This window comes from Coenobita brevimanus, chromosome 47 (genome assembly GCF_032717465.1).
Source record: "Coenobita brevimanus isolate Jiangsu-jjx chromosome 47, ASM3271746v2, whole genome shotgun sequence".
Taxonomy (NCBI): domain Eukaryota; kingdom Metazoa; phylum Arthropoda; class Malacostraca; order Decapoda; family Coenobitidae; genus Coenobita; species Coenobita brevimanus.
Genome location: NC_137000.1, coordinates 26257237 through 26276186, shown reverse-complemented (window position 1 = coordinate 26276186; position 18950 = coordinate 26257237). Strand labels below are relative to the sequence as shown.

At 44.1% G+C, this 18950-nt stretch overlaps 1 protein-coding gene across 1 annotated transcript in view; it reads left to right on the top strand.

Annotated features, from left to right (window-relative positions):
• LOC145399131 (uncharacterized) overlaps positions 1-18950 on the top strand; it is a 196085-nt gene that overhangs the window by 154506 nt on the left and 22629 nt on the right. Inside the window, exon 3 of the mRNA XM_080271870.1 lies at positions 7436-7504. Coding sequence (XP_080127996.1) covers positions 7436-7504 — 69 coding nt within the window. The remainder of the gene's footprint in view (positions 1-7435; positions 7505-18950) is intronic.

Below are 18950 nucleotides of genomic sequence, written 5' to 3'. Positions count from 1 at the left end.
GCATCTGGGTTTAACACTCGCCCGTGTATAAAGAATCCAACGTGTCACTGTGCAGCTTGCGACAAACCGACTTACATCCCCCACCACTCACGGTAAACGTCGCCCCATCACTCCTCAGAACGTATCCCCAATTCTCCTTGGGCCAGCCACTGTATTTCTTGGTGAAGTGGAGTCTCCTGTCCTTTTGGGCAAACGTCAGATGTGGCTTCAGACGGGTGCGATTGCTTCGACAACCGGGGATATCATGGAGGAAGTGTTGCACAATGGGAAGAGCGACGTTTCAGCAATTGCGGATTGTTCTTTGGTGGAAGGCTGCTGTGAGCCGAGGAGCTAAATTAATCTGGCGGGCTGTAACCATTCCTGTCCTTGGGAAGGTAGATTTGGTCTCCCTGACCTAGATCTGGGAACGGAAACAAAGAATTCTCCCGAATTGTTAAATATCTTGGTGAGGCGAGCGCTGTTCGACGACATATAACACTCCAGTAATGGCGACGATTTCGGGCACATTATGGCTTGCTTTTTATATACTGATGATCGAGGCAATGTCTTCTCTACTAGTCACTCTCCTGGGAATGTTTTAAGTTCACTATCCCCCAGTAAGCTGCCCGTAATCAAGGGATAGGGGGGAAGCAAGTCGCGGAACGCACGCGCACGCTTCCCCTCGCTAAGGATGCCCTGGGCACACTGGTTGGGGTAGTCAGTAGTCACGTGTTCAAACTGGTTAGAGGATTGCCAGACCGTAGGACAGCATGCACAAAAACTACCAAGCAAACATGGAGCCCTTGATATAATTACCTCTCTAGAGCTAAGCATATCCATTTTAGCCTCTTTATGAAGGCTGCATACAGATAGACAGACCGATAGTTAAATAAACAGAAAGGTAAATAAGTAATGTTTTGATTGAGATAATTTATGTTCTGTTCTTAGAGAGGATGTACTGCTAAACGAAAAACAGTAATGCAGTCAACTAAGCACTGGCCGAGATTTTAGAGATTTTATAGAAATGAAGAGAGTGAGTGAAACCTTACATCTCGGTTGCCCTTAACTGACGCTTATAAAACTCTTCCTTAAGATCCAGAACAGATGTCGTTTTTTTTTTTTTTTTTTTCATGCGCGATTCTTTTCCTTTAAATCTTCTTATCAGCCACACCATGAAAGCAGGTAAATCAGGTACGACACTGGTGAGTTTAATGTGCAAGGTCCATACTTTCAAAACTGAGGGCAGGCGTGGACAAGACCCCAGACTTGAAGCATGTGGTTGATGGTGGAATAAGTTGTCAAACCTGCCTATATCGTCACTGTAATGAGGGATGAAGGATAATCGCAGCTAACAGTTACAGGTGTTCCATAAATAGTCGTCAAAAATTCTGTTCCTGTTAACTCTCCGGCTGCCTCAGTGTTAATACTAGGGCTGTGATTGACAAAAATGTATCGTTGAGCGTCTTGCAAACACTTGATCCTGGACTTCTCACTTCACAGCGTCATATTCGAGGCAATTCTGTTGACCCATCCCTCTTACATTCTCCCCCTCCATCCCCTTCCTGCCCCCTACTTTTATTCCTTCCCCCCTCCTGTTCCCCCCTCCCCCTGCTCCTCTCCCCTCCCCTTCCCCCCTCTCCCCACATCCCCCCCTCTCTCCCCACATTCCCTCCACCTGTTCCCTACATTCCCTCTCCCTCTGCTGCCCACATCCCCTTTCCTCTGCTCCCCTTCCCTCCCTACTCCCTTTCTTTTCTTCCTCTACCACCCTGCTGCCCTCCTTCCCTCGCCCTTGCCCTCTTTTTTCATCTCCACTTTCTTCCAGACACATCCTTCCATCCCCTCTTCTCTTCCTCCCCCTCCTTCTCTTCCAAGTAAACCTTATCTTCTTTCCTCCTTCTCCTCCTCCTCCTTCTCCTCCTCCTCCTCCTCTTCCTTTTCAACTCAGCTTTCCGTCTCTGTGTCGCCCTTCAACACCTCCCTGTCCCTGTGGACCACTTTCCTTCCTAGCCCTCCTTTCACCTATCTTCTAACCTCTCCTCTTCCTGCTCGTGTCGGTCAAACTGTTAGACGAAATTTGTTTCAGATCTTTTCATGTTTTCTAGGCAGTGCATTTAGGGATCTGGGTATATTACGCTACTGTATATGATGCATTACGACAAGTGGGAATATTGGGTGGGAGGGAGACACAGGTTAGTGCTTGAATTCTTTATTGTCTCTGGCATTTCGAGCTACACAAGCTCTCTGAAGCTGGGTTCTGTGTAGCCCGAAACGTTAGGGAAAATAAAGAATTCAGGCTCTAGCCTGCCTCTCTCCCACCCAACATTTCTACTGTGCGACTGTTGTGGATCGTGTTCTAGGGAAGGACAGGGCCTCGGAAAAGCTGATATTCTGCCTTAATGACCCTCGTGCAGTCGATAGGCGTCATTCTAAGCCTTCTCGTCGCCTCATCACTCAACGTTTCTCTTCCTCACTTCCCTCGCCGTCTCCTTGGCATATATCACTTCTCACTCCTTTAGCCCCTCTGCAATTCCCTCCCCTGTTCACCTCTCCTTTCCTCCTCCCCCAAACATCTCTCCTCTCCTCATCTCAGCCCTCCCACTCCTTCTCCCCCTCCCCACCTCCCAACTACTTTTCTTCATTCATACTACACCTCCTTTCTCTGATCACCTCTTCTCCCCTCCTCACAACTTCCTAAGCACCTCTCTCTTCTTCTCTCCTCTCCTTTCCTCCTCCCAAGCACATCTCTCCTCTCCTCTCCTCTCTTCCTTCAGCCCTCGCCACTCCTCCTCCCTCTCCCCAACTCCTAAGTACATTTCCTTATTCCTCTACACCTCCTTTCTCTGCCCACCTCTTCTAACTTCCCCCCAGCTTCCCAAGCACCTCTCTCCTACTGTCTCCTCAGCCCTAACTCTCTCTCACGTCTCCTCCCACACACACACATCACTCCTCACCTCTTCATCCCTACTGCACCTCCTTTCTTCCCTGCTAACATCTTCCCTCCTCCTTTCCTGTCCTCTCCTCTTCCCTACTCAGTACTACAGGGTTCAGATTTAAAAATTTCCTTAGGCTTTAGTTGTGTCAGGGAATGTTTGTTTACAGTCTTACATGGATTCACGCCGTTCCCACACATTTCACAAACGAACTAGACTGAATGTTAAAGTGAACAGAAACTAAAAAAAAACACGATAACTGACTGACCGCTATGAATCACTTGTACATCCCGGATCTTGGTTAACTTCCTTGATATGCACTAACCTAATCTTTCTTTTACACCCGTCTCCTTCCCTGCAGCTCCCCAACATTACCCACACCTCCCGTCATCTGTAGCCTCTCAGCTTTCCTTCCTCCCCAGTGCATATTATGGTACTTCCCTAAATTATCCATTCATCCATCGAGTCTCATCCACACATACACCTAGCCCTTTCCCCACCCAGCACCCGAGAGAGAGAGAGAGAGAGAGAGAGAGAGAGAATTTAAAGCCTCTGCACTGGGGTCATTCTCGTTACCTTGCCTCTGTTTATGTTAATGATCCAACCTGCACCTCAGCCCGTCCTGCTAATTGCCCTGCCTATTGTCCTGCTGGAGGGGCGGAGGAGGAGGTAAGACGGAGGAGGAGGCAAGGTGGAGGAGAAGGAAGGAGGAGGAAGAGGAGGGAGAGAAAAGGTGTGTGTGTGTGTGTGTGTGTGTGTGTAAAGGTCAGGCGGAGAAGGAATGGAGTGGAAAACTGGAGGCAATTTTAAAATGAAGGAAAGGTGGGTGGGAAAAAACGGTTAAAATGAGACATGGAGAGAGAGAGAGAGAGAGAGAGAGAGAGAGAGAGAGAGAGAGAGAGAGAGAGAGAGAGAGAGAGAGAGAGAGAGAAATAAGAAATAATGAATAGAGCAAAGGTAAAGACAAGAAACAGGTGAATACAAGAATGAAAAGGAAGTAAGAGACGCACAAGGTATATATAGAGATAGATAAATAGATAGATAGATAGATATAGATAGATAGATAGTTAGTTAGACAGACAGATAGATAGATATAGATAGATAGATAGATAGATAGATAGATGTAGACAGACAGATAGATAGATATAGATAGATGGATAGATAGATATATAGGACAGGGAATGTTGAAAAATGGAGAAAAGAAAATTGGGTGTATGACATGAGGGGGAAAGGCAAAAGATATTCAAGGTACGAAAAACAACGATCGCGATAGAGTAGAGGGAAAACGTTTGGAAAGAAGGGCAGGAAAACAGAAAAAGAGAGGATTGGATTGGGGAGGTGAAACATAAATATAAAAGAGTAATAAAAACAAAAATAGAACAGCAAAAAAAAAAAAAAAAACAGAAGGGAAAAATAGGGAGAATGTGAAGAGGATGAAGAAAAAGGACGAGAAAAGAAAGGTAACTAAAGATAAGGAGAAGGGGAGAGATTAATAACTGGAAACAGCTTGAGGAAAACAGGTATTATTAGAGAGAGAGAGAGAGAGAGAGAGAGAGAGAGAATCAGTTGCTTAGAGGCTGACATGATTCGACCAAACAATCAGTGTTTATCATCCGATGTATTGCCTGGAAAAGATGATCATAGAGTGACATAGCCTCGTGAAGGGAAATGCTGCCAGACTTACAGATTTTGTCACTACTACTATCAATTGGAAAAAGACAACAGACGCAATTATAGTGCAAACAGACACGGGATAATAGATGTTAGTTAATATTCGACCTACTCTGGCATTGGGTATATAATAAGTTAATATTGATGGAAAATTACCTCGATTTCAGCACAGTCAATTGTCAAGAAAATAACAGAAAAACGTCACTACTGTATTACGATAACTACTTTATGTATGTATGTATGCAGGTAGGTAAGTATGTATGTATGTAGGCAGGTATGTATGTATGTATTAACTGCAGCTTAACACAACGGGATATGGACACAACTGTAGTGAAAATAATCATACTGAGAGATAAGACTGATCTGACCAGTGGCAGTGATTACTGTACATGCTGGTGTGAGGATAATGTTGTCACTCCCCACTGTACTAATGAATTTATCAAGAGCTTTGTTCTCCATCAAGATAATTAATTCCACGTAACTGTAAAGGCTGTTGAGATATACTATTACCGTGGATTGCTTTGAGAGAGAGAGAGAGAGAGAGAGAGAGAGAGAGAGAGAGAGAGAGAGAGAGAGAGAGAGTGGGAGGAAGGGAGGTGGGAAAGAAACATTCCTTAGGACGGAAGACAGTCGTAAGATAAAAAGAGAAGTGGTCGATAACTGGGAACATTACCAGAGGAAAGCAGACGGGGGGACCATTTTGAAGTGAAGGGCAGTAAGAAAGAAAGGAGTTGGAAGCCACTGCAGCTCAAGGACTCGGGACAGAACACAAATGGGAGAGAACCACACACGAATATTATTTTTTCAGAGACTGGGATTAAGAGAGACAGAGAGAGAGAAAAAAAAGAAAGATAGGAATTAGAGGCAAGAGCAGAAAACAAATTGAACTGACCACGAAAGACTTTTTTTTTTTTTTTTAACCCTCAGGCATTAAAAGATTTCCCATGGTTAGAAAATTCGTCTGACGTTAGAAAAACTAAACTCAATAAGTCCCCGAGGTTTAATCACTTCACTTTGATGTTTTTTTTTTTTTTTTTACTCTTGCTATCTTTAAAAGATTTTCTTCACCTTAGGAGTGACACACGGAACTGTGGGCGTTAGATAATGCCTTTAGTACTCCGTTTAATACGACAGATCTTTCCCAAGTGGAATAAAAGTGTCCAGAGGAAGCGAAAATAAAGTATAAAGAAAGACGTCACGAGGCAGATGATGAAAGTTAGCGAAAATGTGAAAAATGGGTGAACCATAGACGAAACCTTTTTTTTTTTTTTAACAATAGGAAAAACATAAAAAGCAAATGAAACCTAGGAAATTAAGACACGAGGGGGTCAATGAAGGTGGGGCAGACATGAACGACAGGCTCGAAACAAAACGGAATTAGATGAACAGAAAAGGAATAGGATAGGCAGAAGATGAAGCATGTGCGAAAGATCAGGAATGGGAAGTAGCAATGAAGATCAAATTACATAACTAGGAGGTGTGAGAACTAAAATTAGGGAACAGATTTAATAACTCGAAGGGATAAAAACTAGTAATGAGGACAGAGGAGACGGGTAACGAGATGACAGATAACGAGGACAGAGAGGAGTAGCGAGGACAGAAGACAGGGATATCGAGGACCGCGATAGAGGTAACGAGGACAGAGGATTAAGGCAACGAGAACAGAGACAGAAGTAACATGAAAGATGACAAATAACAAGAACAAAAAAGAGAGTTTACGAGAAAGCAGAAGTAACGGGTAGAGGCAAAGGTAACGAGAAATGACAAGTACCGAGAACAAAGGATAGAGGTAACGAGGACAGAGACAGAAGCAACGAGGATGGAGACAAAGGTAACGAGAGAGAGGACAGAAGTAACGAGGACAGAGGACATGGGAAACGAGGTCAGGGGTAACGAGAAGTGAGAGTGTGGTAAGGCTGAGGAGGCGGTAGGACGGCTGGGGAAAACTCCGCTGCCATAACCACCACCCATAACACAAGTCTCTGTCACCAGCCTCACCTCCACACCACAACCTTATACATAACAGAACAAAAGGAGGACAAGAAAATGCAAAAAGTTTTCCCCTGTGTAAAAGTGTCCCTTCTTCTTCTGTTAATGGTAAAGAAGTGAAAAGGTAAATATAGATAAGTATAAATCTGAAAATGGGGTGAAATAATGACCAAAGAAAGGAAGATAAGGAGATGTTAAGCAATGTGAAGTCATGAGGGAGGCATGAATAGGGGGAAGAAGGAGGCACAGCTCAGAAGACAGGGAGAGTGGTAGAGACTGGGTGGGGTGGCGTGGGGTGGGGGAGGACATTAGGGGTTGATCTGGCGCTAAATTGAGAAGGCTTTGATACCCCGTCATGTCAAGCTGAAGTGAGAAGGAGGCTATCAGAAAAGAGAGAGAGAGAGAAAGAGAGAGAGAGAGAGAGAGAGAGAGAGAGAGAGAGAGAGAGAGAGAGAGAGAGAGAGATGCGGGAGCGTTAACAGGAGGCAGATTCGTAACCATATGACCTACTCGTAACTAGGGTACCAATTCGTAACCAGGGGGATGAGGTGTCTAGTCAAAAAGGAGAGGTGAGAATGTGCGTAGTGAAAGTGAAATGGAATGAAGTGAGAATAAGTGAGACTTGGATTGTGCGAGAGAGGATGTTTGATGTGAGTGTTCAAGCAAAACCGTAGTGCCTGTAAAATGCCCTCTCCGTTTGTCCACACTGTAATTGTTATCCCTTCATTGTGCTCGTTCATTCCTTGCTTTCTGGACCCTGCCTCACCTCAATTTTAGGTGGGAAAACCGATGATGATAATGATGATGATGTACTTTATGACTCTATATGGACGATACTAATATGTCCTCTCTCCGTGCCGCAGATGGCGCCACCGTATTCGGCCTGCCACACATGGACTATGACACACGCCTAGACGATCCCCTCGCTCAAGGTACGTCACCAGCTTTCCTACATTGCAGTCTCTCTCTCTCTCTCTCTCTCTCTCTCTCACACACACACACACACACACACACACACACACTATCCCCAGTGAACTTTTGCCGTGCCTCTGTCTCTTTTTCCGTAAGCCTCCTCGTCTCGTCTTACCGCCCTTCCAAGACAGTCTCTCCTATCTGTTCCAGTCAGCCCCGCCTCTCACCAGCTCAGCGTGCATAGTGTTTCCCCTCCTCTGCCATCCTCCTCGATCCATCTCGCTCCATCTTCACCCACATCCATACCCCTCCCCGTCTGGCCTCGTCTCCCATCACTTCTCTGAACCTCGCATCACACTGTTCCGTCTCGCACCATCTTGTTCCATCTTGCACCACACTGTTCCACCTCGCACCACACTGTTCCATCACGCACCGCTTTGTATCATCTCCCCCCAGCTTTTTGCATCTCGCACCACCTTGATTCATCTTGCACCACCTTGCTCCATCTTGCACCAACTTGTTCCATCGTGTACCACCTTGTTCCATCTTGCACCACCTTGTTCCATCTCGCACCACCTCGTTCTACCTCGCACCACCTTCTTCCACCTCGTTACCTTGCCTCACCATGTTGGTTCACTTCCCACCACCCCGATGACTCGCCCACTAACTTATTCCATTTCGTACCACATAAACTCACTTCTCACTTCCCTCGCTCTTTCCCTCCACTACACCTCATCTCCTTACCACACACTACCTCTCCCCACAACTCCATCTCTCCCCACCACGCCCCCCTTACCACACCCACTCATCTCACGTTCTTCTCCACTCTGCTACGTTTCTACCGCTCCTAAGCTCCTCAGCATTAGGGGTGGGGATGGTAGTTCTTGGGTTAGCAAGTCCACGTTCGAATTCTGGACCGGTCAGACTCTTGGATAAAATTTGTTTTCCCCCCTTGTTTTCCCTCACCCACCAGAATAACAATGGTGACCTGAATATGACAGCGACTATTATGGATCGCATTCTAGGGGAAGATTAGGACTTAGCAAAAAAGTGACTGTCTGCCTAATGACTCTCATGCTTTGTTCTTCCTCCATCCCCCTCCACCTCTCTCTTTCCTCCTCTTCCTCTCCTCTCTCTCACTTTAACCCTCAGTGTCCTCATCTCGTTCCTCTGATCTCACTCTTTCTTTAATCTTTCACACTATTTTCCTTTTACCCAATTAACCTGCCAGTCTTTTTTTTTTTTCCCTGCCTCCCCTCCATCAATAGCCATTTCATCTACCATCTGTGTGTGTGTGTGTGTGTGTGTGTGTGTGTGTGTGTGTGTGTGTGTGTGTGTGTGTGTGTGTGTGTGTGTGTGTTTTCCCTCCTTCCTTTGTTGTGTTATCCTTTTGTATCTTCCTGCTCCTCCTATTCACTTGCCATTCGATATTCCCCATCCGTTCCTCTCCTCTCGCCTCTCCTTCCTTCACATCTCCTCTGTCCTCGCGTCCCAGCCTCTTCCCGCCGGTCAGACTCTTGAATAAGGTTTGTTTCCCCCCTGTCCCTGTTCACCCAGCAGTATAGTTGGGGACCTGGATGTAAATCTGATCGTTGATAGTCGTAATACAGGGGAGAACGGGGAATTTACACACACACACACACACACACACACACACACACACACACACACACACACACACACATTTTAACTGTTCTGCCTTAACGACCCCCCTGTGGTAGGATGGTTTAATTTTAGACTCCTTCCTCACCACCTTCTCATCTTCATCATCATTATCATCATCATCCTTCTTCCTCTTCTACTCTTCCTCATCATCATCATCATCCTTCTCCTCCTCCTTCTCCTCCTCCTTATCATCATCATCATCATCAATCCCTGTCTAAAATAACTCTCCAATTTCTACACATTATTTTTTTTTCCTAACCTTCCAATTCATACCTGTTCCTCACTCATCCTCAACCTCACTTCTGTCTATTCTCATCTTTCCATCTGTTTTCATTTTTTTCCCTCACTTAATCCCAATTTCTTTCTATAATTATTACCATTAATCTCACACTCTTTTCCTACGTATCCTCAGACCCATTCCCCATTTTTCTCCCATTTAATTCTTTTCTCAGTTATCCTTAAGTTCTATCTGTCCCTTCTGTTTTCCTCTCTTCTGCTGTATGCAATTTATTCCCGGACCTTTCCTTATAGTCTCCTCTTCTTTCAACCAATCCATAACTTCTTTCCCCAGTTTTCCTATATATATTTACGTCTTTTTTTCCACCCATTCCTCGCTTTTTTCCTCAGTTTTCAATTTATTTTCATCTCGTTTTCCGCATCTGTCCCCCAGTTCTCCCTCATTTTGTCCCATTTATTCTCATTCTCTTGTTCCCACTTATTCTCATCATTTTCTCACGAGCCCACTACCTTCTCCATTCTTTCTCCTCTTTTTCTCATTTTCTCCCTGTTACTCCCATCTTTTCCCTACCTACACACAAATTCTTCCCCACCCTGCCTCCTCTTTCTCCAACTTATCCAATGTATTCTATCCTTTTTATTAATCTACCCTCAAATTTCTTCTTTACTCTGCCTAATCTCTTTCCCACTCATGTATCTTTCTCCTCATTTTTCTTCGTCATTCTTCTCCTCTTTTTCCCTCTTATTCTTATCTTCCCCCTCCCCTCGCCATCCCCAGATTTCTCCCCCACTCTTTCTCCCTTCCTCTCCACCATCCCTCTGTTTTCCTCCGCCTGCGAAAGAATAGTAAAATGGACACCTGAGAAGAGAGACAGAAGACACCTTGTTGATGCTGCCTGCCTCGGTGTGTGTGTGTGTGTGTGTGCGAGAGAGAGAGAGAGAGAGAGAGAGATGGTGCCTCTGCCGTGATGGGAAGCGTGTTTGTGTATGAGAATAAAATAGGCGTTATCAGAGTGATGTCAAGTAGTATATTTTTATAGTTGGTAGTCGTAATAGTAGTAGTAGTAGGAGCAGGAGGAGGAGGAGGAGTAATAGTAGTAGTAATAATAGTTGTTCACATTTCAGTACGATATTATTAGTTTAGGAACAAGAAATTATAAGCTAAGTCTGAATCACTGTGGAAAGACTGACATTTTTGCGTGCTAAGTGTAATGGTGTGGGAAACTCTCTCTCTCTCTCTCTCTCTCTCTCTCTCTCTCTCTCTCTCTACCTATCTGTCTATCTATATCCATCCATCCATCAGTCTACCTATCTATCTATCTACCTAATCCATCCATCCATTTATCCATCCATCTATCCATCCATCTATTTGTCTATCTATCTGTCTATCTACCTATATCTATCTATCTATCCATCTATCTATCTCTATCTATCTACATCCATCCATCCATCAGTCTATCTACCTATCTACCTATATCCATCCATCTATCCATCCATCCATCTATCTATCTATCTACCTAATTTTCTCTTTGTTAATCTAGTGTCCAGTAACCGCCCCCAGCCACACTCCCCCCCCCCCCCCAGCAAGGCAGAGTATTGGAAGTGAGTTTTCCTTGACCATTTATGTTATTTTAAGGAGTTTTATAATGATTTTCTCCCACTCGAATATTCCTGCTGAAGAGAATTGGATATTGACTTTCGGTCTGCTCGAGAGAGAGAGAGAGAGAGAGAGAGAGAGAGGGGGGGGGTGCGAATTACGATTTTCTGTGTTGCGAGCACAAACGTTTGTACTTAACCATTAAAAACAAAAATATTGACATGGAATTTGAATCACATGTATCAGTGTTGGTGAGGCTAATTTCTTTTGATAAATCACAATGTTGGGTCTTTCTTGGTAGGCTACACTGATTTACACCTATCATTAATAAAAAATAATTTCAATATTATTGTACATTGTAAAAGCACCTTTCGTTACGCTACATCTACCCAGTGAAACGAAAATTTGTGCCACTAGTCCTCTTAGCGCCCCTGACCAATGCTTGAAAATTTTAATTGCAATGGGGAATTCAGGCCTTCAGTTTTTCACAATAATCCTACGCTCCTCATGGGGTGACAGGACTGGATGATGGATAGATGGATGGATTATTGAAGATTACCACATATATAGGACGCGTCTGGGATTTCTGCTGATTACACTCTGTTATATGAGATGTAGGCTAATTGCGTCTAATTACCACAGGCATTTCTTTATATGTCCAAAGCTGGGTATGAGCGTCATATACTGTTCTCTGAGGCCCAGTAGTCCTCATAAGTTTCACACAACTACACAAGCCACCACCTGAGCATTATTACCCACTATCCATACTGAATATATGCTAAGGGTGTCTCATTCGTGACTGGCGTGATGGTATTAGCGAGGGTATTTAACTGGCATGTCGATGAGACTTATGTAAGATCAATAAAATCTGTTTCTTCATACTTCAAATAAATCTGACTTCTTTGCACCAGTCCAGGATCGAACTCGGGTGCTTTCTGACAAGTGATCACTTCTGCCCGTAAACGTCCGTCAAAAAATATGGGTTTCCCTTCTCTCTCGTGATTTTTTATCTAAGTATACAGTCGTCAGCCCTAGATCAAACTGGCCATAAAAGGAGGAAATATTCTTTCATGTGCACAACGCAGACCCTGATTATCTGAAGGAAAATCAGTTATGCTGCTGTAACTTGGATGCCAGAGATTCCAGCCCTTAGCCTGTGCAGAAGGCTTAACTTCTAACTTCTTAAGCCGACCTCTCCTCATCCCGTCCAGCCCCACCCCACCCCACCTCATCACACCGCGGACCCCGTCTCACCCTGCTCCATCCCCACCCCATCCCACTCAACACCCTCCCCACCCTGCCCTACACAACCCCCATACCCAACCCCACACAACCCCCACACTCTACCCCAAATAACCCCTACATCCTACTCCAGATAACCCTTACACTCTACCCCACACAACCCACCCACCTCCTTCTCCGCCCCCTTCCCATCACTCAACCCCTGTCAGGTGAACTGGAACAAAGGGAGAAACAAACTGTCCGAGAGTCTGACCTGTTCGAGAGAGACGCTTCGAAAGCCCTAGGTCTAGCCCATCGAGGTACCAGTTTTCACCCCTTGTGCACATGACGTCACAAGAAGTGTCAGGTAAAGCCCTGAGTGAAGTCTCCACTGACCCATACACCAAGAAGGATCTCCGTTTTCTGTGAATGCGCGAAATATTGAGGAAGGGTCTTTCATTTTTATGTATTTATTTATTTATTTATTTTTTTTTTTTTTGGGGGGGGTTAAAATGCCCACTTTTTGTGCAGTGAATGGGTGTAGAACTTCTCGGGTTAAAGGCATTAATATAAGCTTCCACAGATTTCCTAAGGATGTGGAAATCAGAAGTAAATGGGTCAAGTTCTGCAGAAAAACAGATCCTTGTTTTAATCCTGCCAATTCCTACATATGTAGTAAGCACTCTGAAACAACTGCATATGAGAGAAACCTGAAGTATGAGGGGGCCCATGATACTGGAGACAGACTAGATTCTTTTGATCAGAGAGGTAAGAAATATATATATTAATAGCAACATCATAAAATGAAAATCTAGTATTGAAGGATGCACACTGGAACTTAGTCATGTTGGTGCTAACCGTGGAAGTTTAGTAATTAAGGAAATCCACCTGTAATGTCGTCTCACGGGAATGAGTGTTGCCAAAAAATATTGGAAGTTTAGAAGAAATATTTTGCCCATTTATCCAAGCTTTTCATCCTTAGGCTTATATGTTCGGCCAATGAGAACTTCATATTCTTATTGTATTCATTTTCATATAATTTCCTTGCACCCAAAAATATTGTAAAGTTAGATAGAAATTCGGTGTTAATATTTATGTTGGCAGTTTGTGGGAGCTCTCTCTCTCTCTCTCTCTCTCTCTCTCTCTCTCTCTCACACACACACACTTCTGCTGACGTCAGGGATAAGCTGCGCGTGGAGAGACCTTATTAATTCTCTTGACCTAGCCCTAGGTGTGTGAAAGGGTCGCATTTTCGTGGCTAAGGAAGCAACTTAACATCGATCAAGTTTGTCCGCCACCTGATCGCTTTCCATCCAATGAGTTATGATTACAGAATATTTTTGCTACCACCAGGGGATTTTATTCACCTTAGGACAGATCTCTAGCAGTGAAGGGGCTAATGAAGGCGAAAATTACCTCCTCCTGTTCGAAATGTCTCTACTACGCTGAATAATGTTGTCTGGAAAGAGCAAGAATACATGATAAATACGGTAGGTCACGTGATGGAAGTTGATGCTTTTTTTTCTTTATTTCTCATTTCTTTTGCATCTGTACCATTAATCTGCTGTGCCTGTGTGTGTGTGTGTGTGTGTGTGTGTGTGTGTGTGTGTGTGTGTGTGTGTGTGAGGGAAAATATTAACTCTTCGGTACCACTGGATTGAACAATGTGATAAATTAAGGAAAAGTTACCCCTACGTAACATCTAATCCTTCACACCTCGGACATTTGTACATACACACACACACACACACACACACACACACACACACACACACAAAATAAAAGCCTCGAAACTCAAACACGAAAACCAGAGGACTTTTTTTATACGAGTGCATGAGAAAGTTTGTACGAGTGAGAGAAGAACTGGTAAGAGTGCGGGGGTGGAGAGTGGGGGTGGGGGGAGGAGAGGGAGACCAAGCGAGGGTGATGGCGGAGGGGAAACGTGCTTGGAATCAGAAAAAGGCAGTGGGTAGTCAAGAATCCAAAGATCTCTATTCTCAGTCCCATCACACACACACACACACACACACACACACACACACACACACACACACACACACACACACACAATCTTAACCCCTTTGAGCTAGAGAACGTCTGTCTATCTATCTATTGCCAGACGCCTCAAATCCGTTTGGGGTGGCCACAAACAAATCGCCTCCAAGTCGCCCTGTCCCCCGCCATTTCACTGCCCTGCTCCCAACTCACCCCCCTCTCTCATATACCTCCCCACCACATCCCTCCATCTCATCCTCGGCCTCCCCCTCCCTCTTCCCCCCTCCACCTCACTCACATACACTCTCTTCGTCAGTCTTTCACCCTCCATCCTCTCCACATGGCCAAACCACCTCAGTATGTTCCTCATAACGCTTCCTATCACATCCACATCCACACCACAAAGCTCCTTTATATCCTCATTCGTCAGCCTGTCTCTCCATGTGACTCCACAGGCTCCTCTTAAATAACTCATTTCCACTGCTCTCACTCTTGACTTGTGTCCTTCCAACAACGTCCAAGCTTCACTTCCATACGTTAGAGTTGATATCACAATACTGTCATGTAGTAATTTTTTCACTTCAATGCTCACTTCCCTGTTTCTTATCACTGCTTTCAAAGAACCAGCAACCTTTCTTCCCTGCTGTACCCTTTCAAGCACTTCACCCTCCAAACCTCCATCCTTACTCATCACACTACCCAAATACTTAAACGTACTCACATTTTCCAATTCCTCACCATCCAACCTCGATGTACATTCACTGACTTCACCTCTCTCAAAGACCATCACTGTACTCTTCCCTACATTCACCTTTAGATTCCGTTTCTTACACACTCTCCCAAACTCATCCACCAAGCCTTGCAGCTCCCCTTCGTCTTCACTCAACAACACAGTATCATCTGCAAACAACAGTACAGGGAGTTTCCAAACACTATCCTCTCTCACCAGGGCCACTCCAACATCCACTACCCTACCTTGTACCTCTTTTATTACCCCATCCATGTACAGATTGAACAACCATGGAGACATGACACATCCCTGTTTCAACCCAACTTTCAAAGAGAAAAATTCACTCAGTTCACCATCCACACGCACTGCAGCCTTCGCACCATCGTACATACTCTTCACAGCATTCAGCAACTTCCCATCTACTCCATATATTCTTAACATTTTCCACAATCCTTGTCTATCCACCCTGTCATATGCTTTCTCCAAATCCATGAAAGCCGCATACAACTTCTTTCCCTTCTCTAGAAACTTTTCCACTAAAGATCTAAGAATGAATATCAATATTTGTATTTTATTTTTGCTGCCACTAGACAAAATTTCCAGCTTAGAGGGAGACTTTAATACTTAAGCGGTTAACCCTTTCAGTAAGATGACGTATTTGCCATTTCACTTCAGCTACCTTCAGATATTTCTTATTCACATTAGGAGTGATTTTTCGTGATGGAGAAATGTTAGTGTAGCTTTCTTGAATCCCTTCGTTACTGAAGGGTTTTAGGAGGTTAAAATCCTTTTATGAAACCGGGAATTATAGTTTTAAGAAATGTCATAAATGTCATAGGATCAAAAAGTTTAATGAATGCTGAACCCTAACCCCTCTAGTTTAAAACGTCTCTCCTAAGGTAACTGACAGTAAAAAATTATTTTAAAAAGTCACAGAAATGGAGGGATAAATTAACCTATGATAAATAGGCTCTGCATATTTAGCATTATAACGTGAGCTGCGATTATTTACTAACAGTAATTTTAACCGATGGCGATGTTATTTTAAAGTGATTTCAACATTTATTTTGACTGCATCATTATGCTATTTCACACGATGCATAAGCTTTCTTTTATTTGAACTCCACCCAGATACCGTTAAAGAACTCTTTTATAATCACCGGGCACACGCTTGATTTGGTTCTGGCAATTGCAAGAGGACTGAATCTTCTTACCGTCAGATAAATGTATTTACAAGAGAGAACCCAATATGGCAAAAGGGGCTTCCAAAAAATAAGCGCACGACATTCATACATACATACATTTGTTATCTATTCATCTATTTATCTACCAGTAACCCGACGCCCTAATCCTACAAAGGGTGGCGGCAGACAAAACGCCTCCAAGTCACTCTGTCATCCACCATTTGACTGCCCTCCACACAACTCACTCCCCCATCCCTCATATACCTCTCAACTCCATCCCTCCACCTCATCCTGGGCCTCCCCCTCCCTCTCCCTCCCTCCACTTCACCTACATACACCCTCTTAGTCTTTCATTTTCCATTCTCTCCACATGTCCAAACCACCCTCAGTGTATTTCTCCTAATTCTCTCAATCACATCCACATCCACCCCACAACGTTCTTTCACTTCCTCATTCGTCAACCTGTTCCTCCATGTCACTCCACATGCTCCTCTCAGGTAACTCATTTCCACTGCTCTCACTCTTGACTTGTTCCCCTCTAGCAAGGTCCACGCCTCGCTTCCATACGTCATGGTAGAGATCACAATATTATCATGCAGTGATTTCATATAACTTCCAAAATCACCTCTCTATTTCTCATCACTCTTTACAGTGAACCAACCACCTTCCTTCCCTGCTGTACCCTTTCAAGTACTTCATCCCCAAAACTTCCATCCCTCACTCATCACACAACCCAAGTACTTGAATGCACTCACATTCTCCATATCCTCACCATCCAACCTCACTGTGCATTCTGAGACTTCATTCCTCTCAAACACCATAACTTTACTATTGTTTACATTAACTTTCAGATTCCTCTTCTTACACACTGTCTCGATTTCATTTACCAAACCTTGCAACTCCCATTCATCTTCACTCAACAATACTGTATCATCAGCAAACAGCAACACCGGAATCTTCCACACCTCACCCTCATTCATTAGAGCCACCCCCACACCCACTGTCCTACCTTGCACCTCCTTTACAACCCCATCCATGAATATAGTAAACAGCCATGGAGACATCACACATCCCAGTTTCAGTCCCACATTGAGATCAAAGAACTCACTCAGCTCACCATCCACCCGTACCGTAGCCCTAGCTCCCTCGTACATACTCTTCACAGCACTCAACAATTTCCCCTCCACTCCATATATTCTTAAAACCTTCCACATACCTTACTCTGTAACAAGCTTTCTCCTAGTCCATGAAGGCAGCATACACTTTCTTTCCTTTCTCTAGATACTTCTCCACTAAACATCTTAGAATAAATATCTGATTTACACATCCTCTTCCCTTCCTAAATCCCCCTTGTTCTTCTCCAACTAGCTCCTCTGTCATATGCCTAACCCTATCAATAAGTATTCTACCATATATTTTTCCCAGTCACACTAAGAAGGCAAATACCCCTATGGGTACCACATACTTCTCTCTCCCCTTTTCCTTTGTATAGAGGAACAATTATACCTGATTTCCAGTCCTCTGGAACCCTTCCCTCTTCCCAAGCCAATATACACAACTTACATATCCATTCCACAACAATCTCACCCCCATACTTCAGCATTTCACCACACACACCATCAATTCCTGGGGCCTTTCCCATCTTGATCTTCTTCATTGCTTTAACTACTTCTGCCCTATTGATCTCTTCCTCCCTCCCTCCTCTCATCTTTTCTTCTCCCAGCCATTCCCTAACCACTTATACTCGCACTGTTCTCACTCTCTACAATCAACAAATCCTCAAAGTGCTCTTTCCATTTCCTCATTTTCTCTCACTTCTCCACCAACAATCTATTATTCCTATCTTTCACTCCCCTACTGTTTCCCCTTTCACATTGTCTTACTTTCTTTACCTCCTTCCAAAACAATTTCTTACTCTCCCTCCATTTCACACTCAGACTCCTCCCAAACTCTTCATCCACTTTCTTCTTACTATCCTTCACCAATCTCTTCAACTTCCTTCTCCTGCTCACATATACCTCTCTCTTTTCTCTCTCTCTCTCTCTCTCTCTCTCTCTCTCTCTCTCTCTCTCATCTTCTCCCCTACCTATACTCACTAGCCATTCACTATATGCCTTCTTCTTTTGTTCCACAGCTCGTTTCATCTCATCTGTCCCTTGCACACCCCTGCATCTCCTCCTCACCCCACAAACCACCTCGCACGCTGCACCTATCTCTTCCGTGAATATCTTGCATATTTCATCCACCCCTTCCATGTGCTCTAACTCATACCTTCCCAATCTTTCTTCCACTATGCTCTTATACTTTGCCATTTTCGCACTCTCTTGCAACTTCTCCACTCTTTTCACAGGAGCTGTTTTCTCCTGTCTTCCCCTTCGTCTCTTCACCCATATTCTTTGCGGCCTTACCTTGGCCAAGACTAAGCGATGGTCCGAGATTCCATTCCACCACCTTCTCCACACTCTTGCATCCAACACTTGTCTTCTCATTCGCTCATCCCCACACACGCATAATCTATCATTCATTGCCTTTCATTCAACAAGTTCACCGTCCATACATTTACTTATTTATTTTCCATTGATTTTTAAAGCCTTTTGCACGAAGACATATTTTCAGTTGTCTTCTTGCTTTTTTTTTTTTTTTTATTCAGCCTAGGGAGGAACGGTTAATAGAGACAGTTTCTAAACCCATCACTACTCCCTCCTTAGCTTAACAAAATCGTCTGGAGGTAGTAAGAATGTAATAAAGATGATGATATACACGGGCTGAATGAGAGAGAGAGAGAGAGAGAGAGAGAGAGAGAGAGAGAGAGAGAGAGAGAGAGACCATGAACTTAG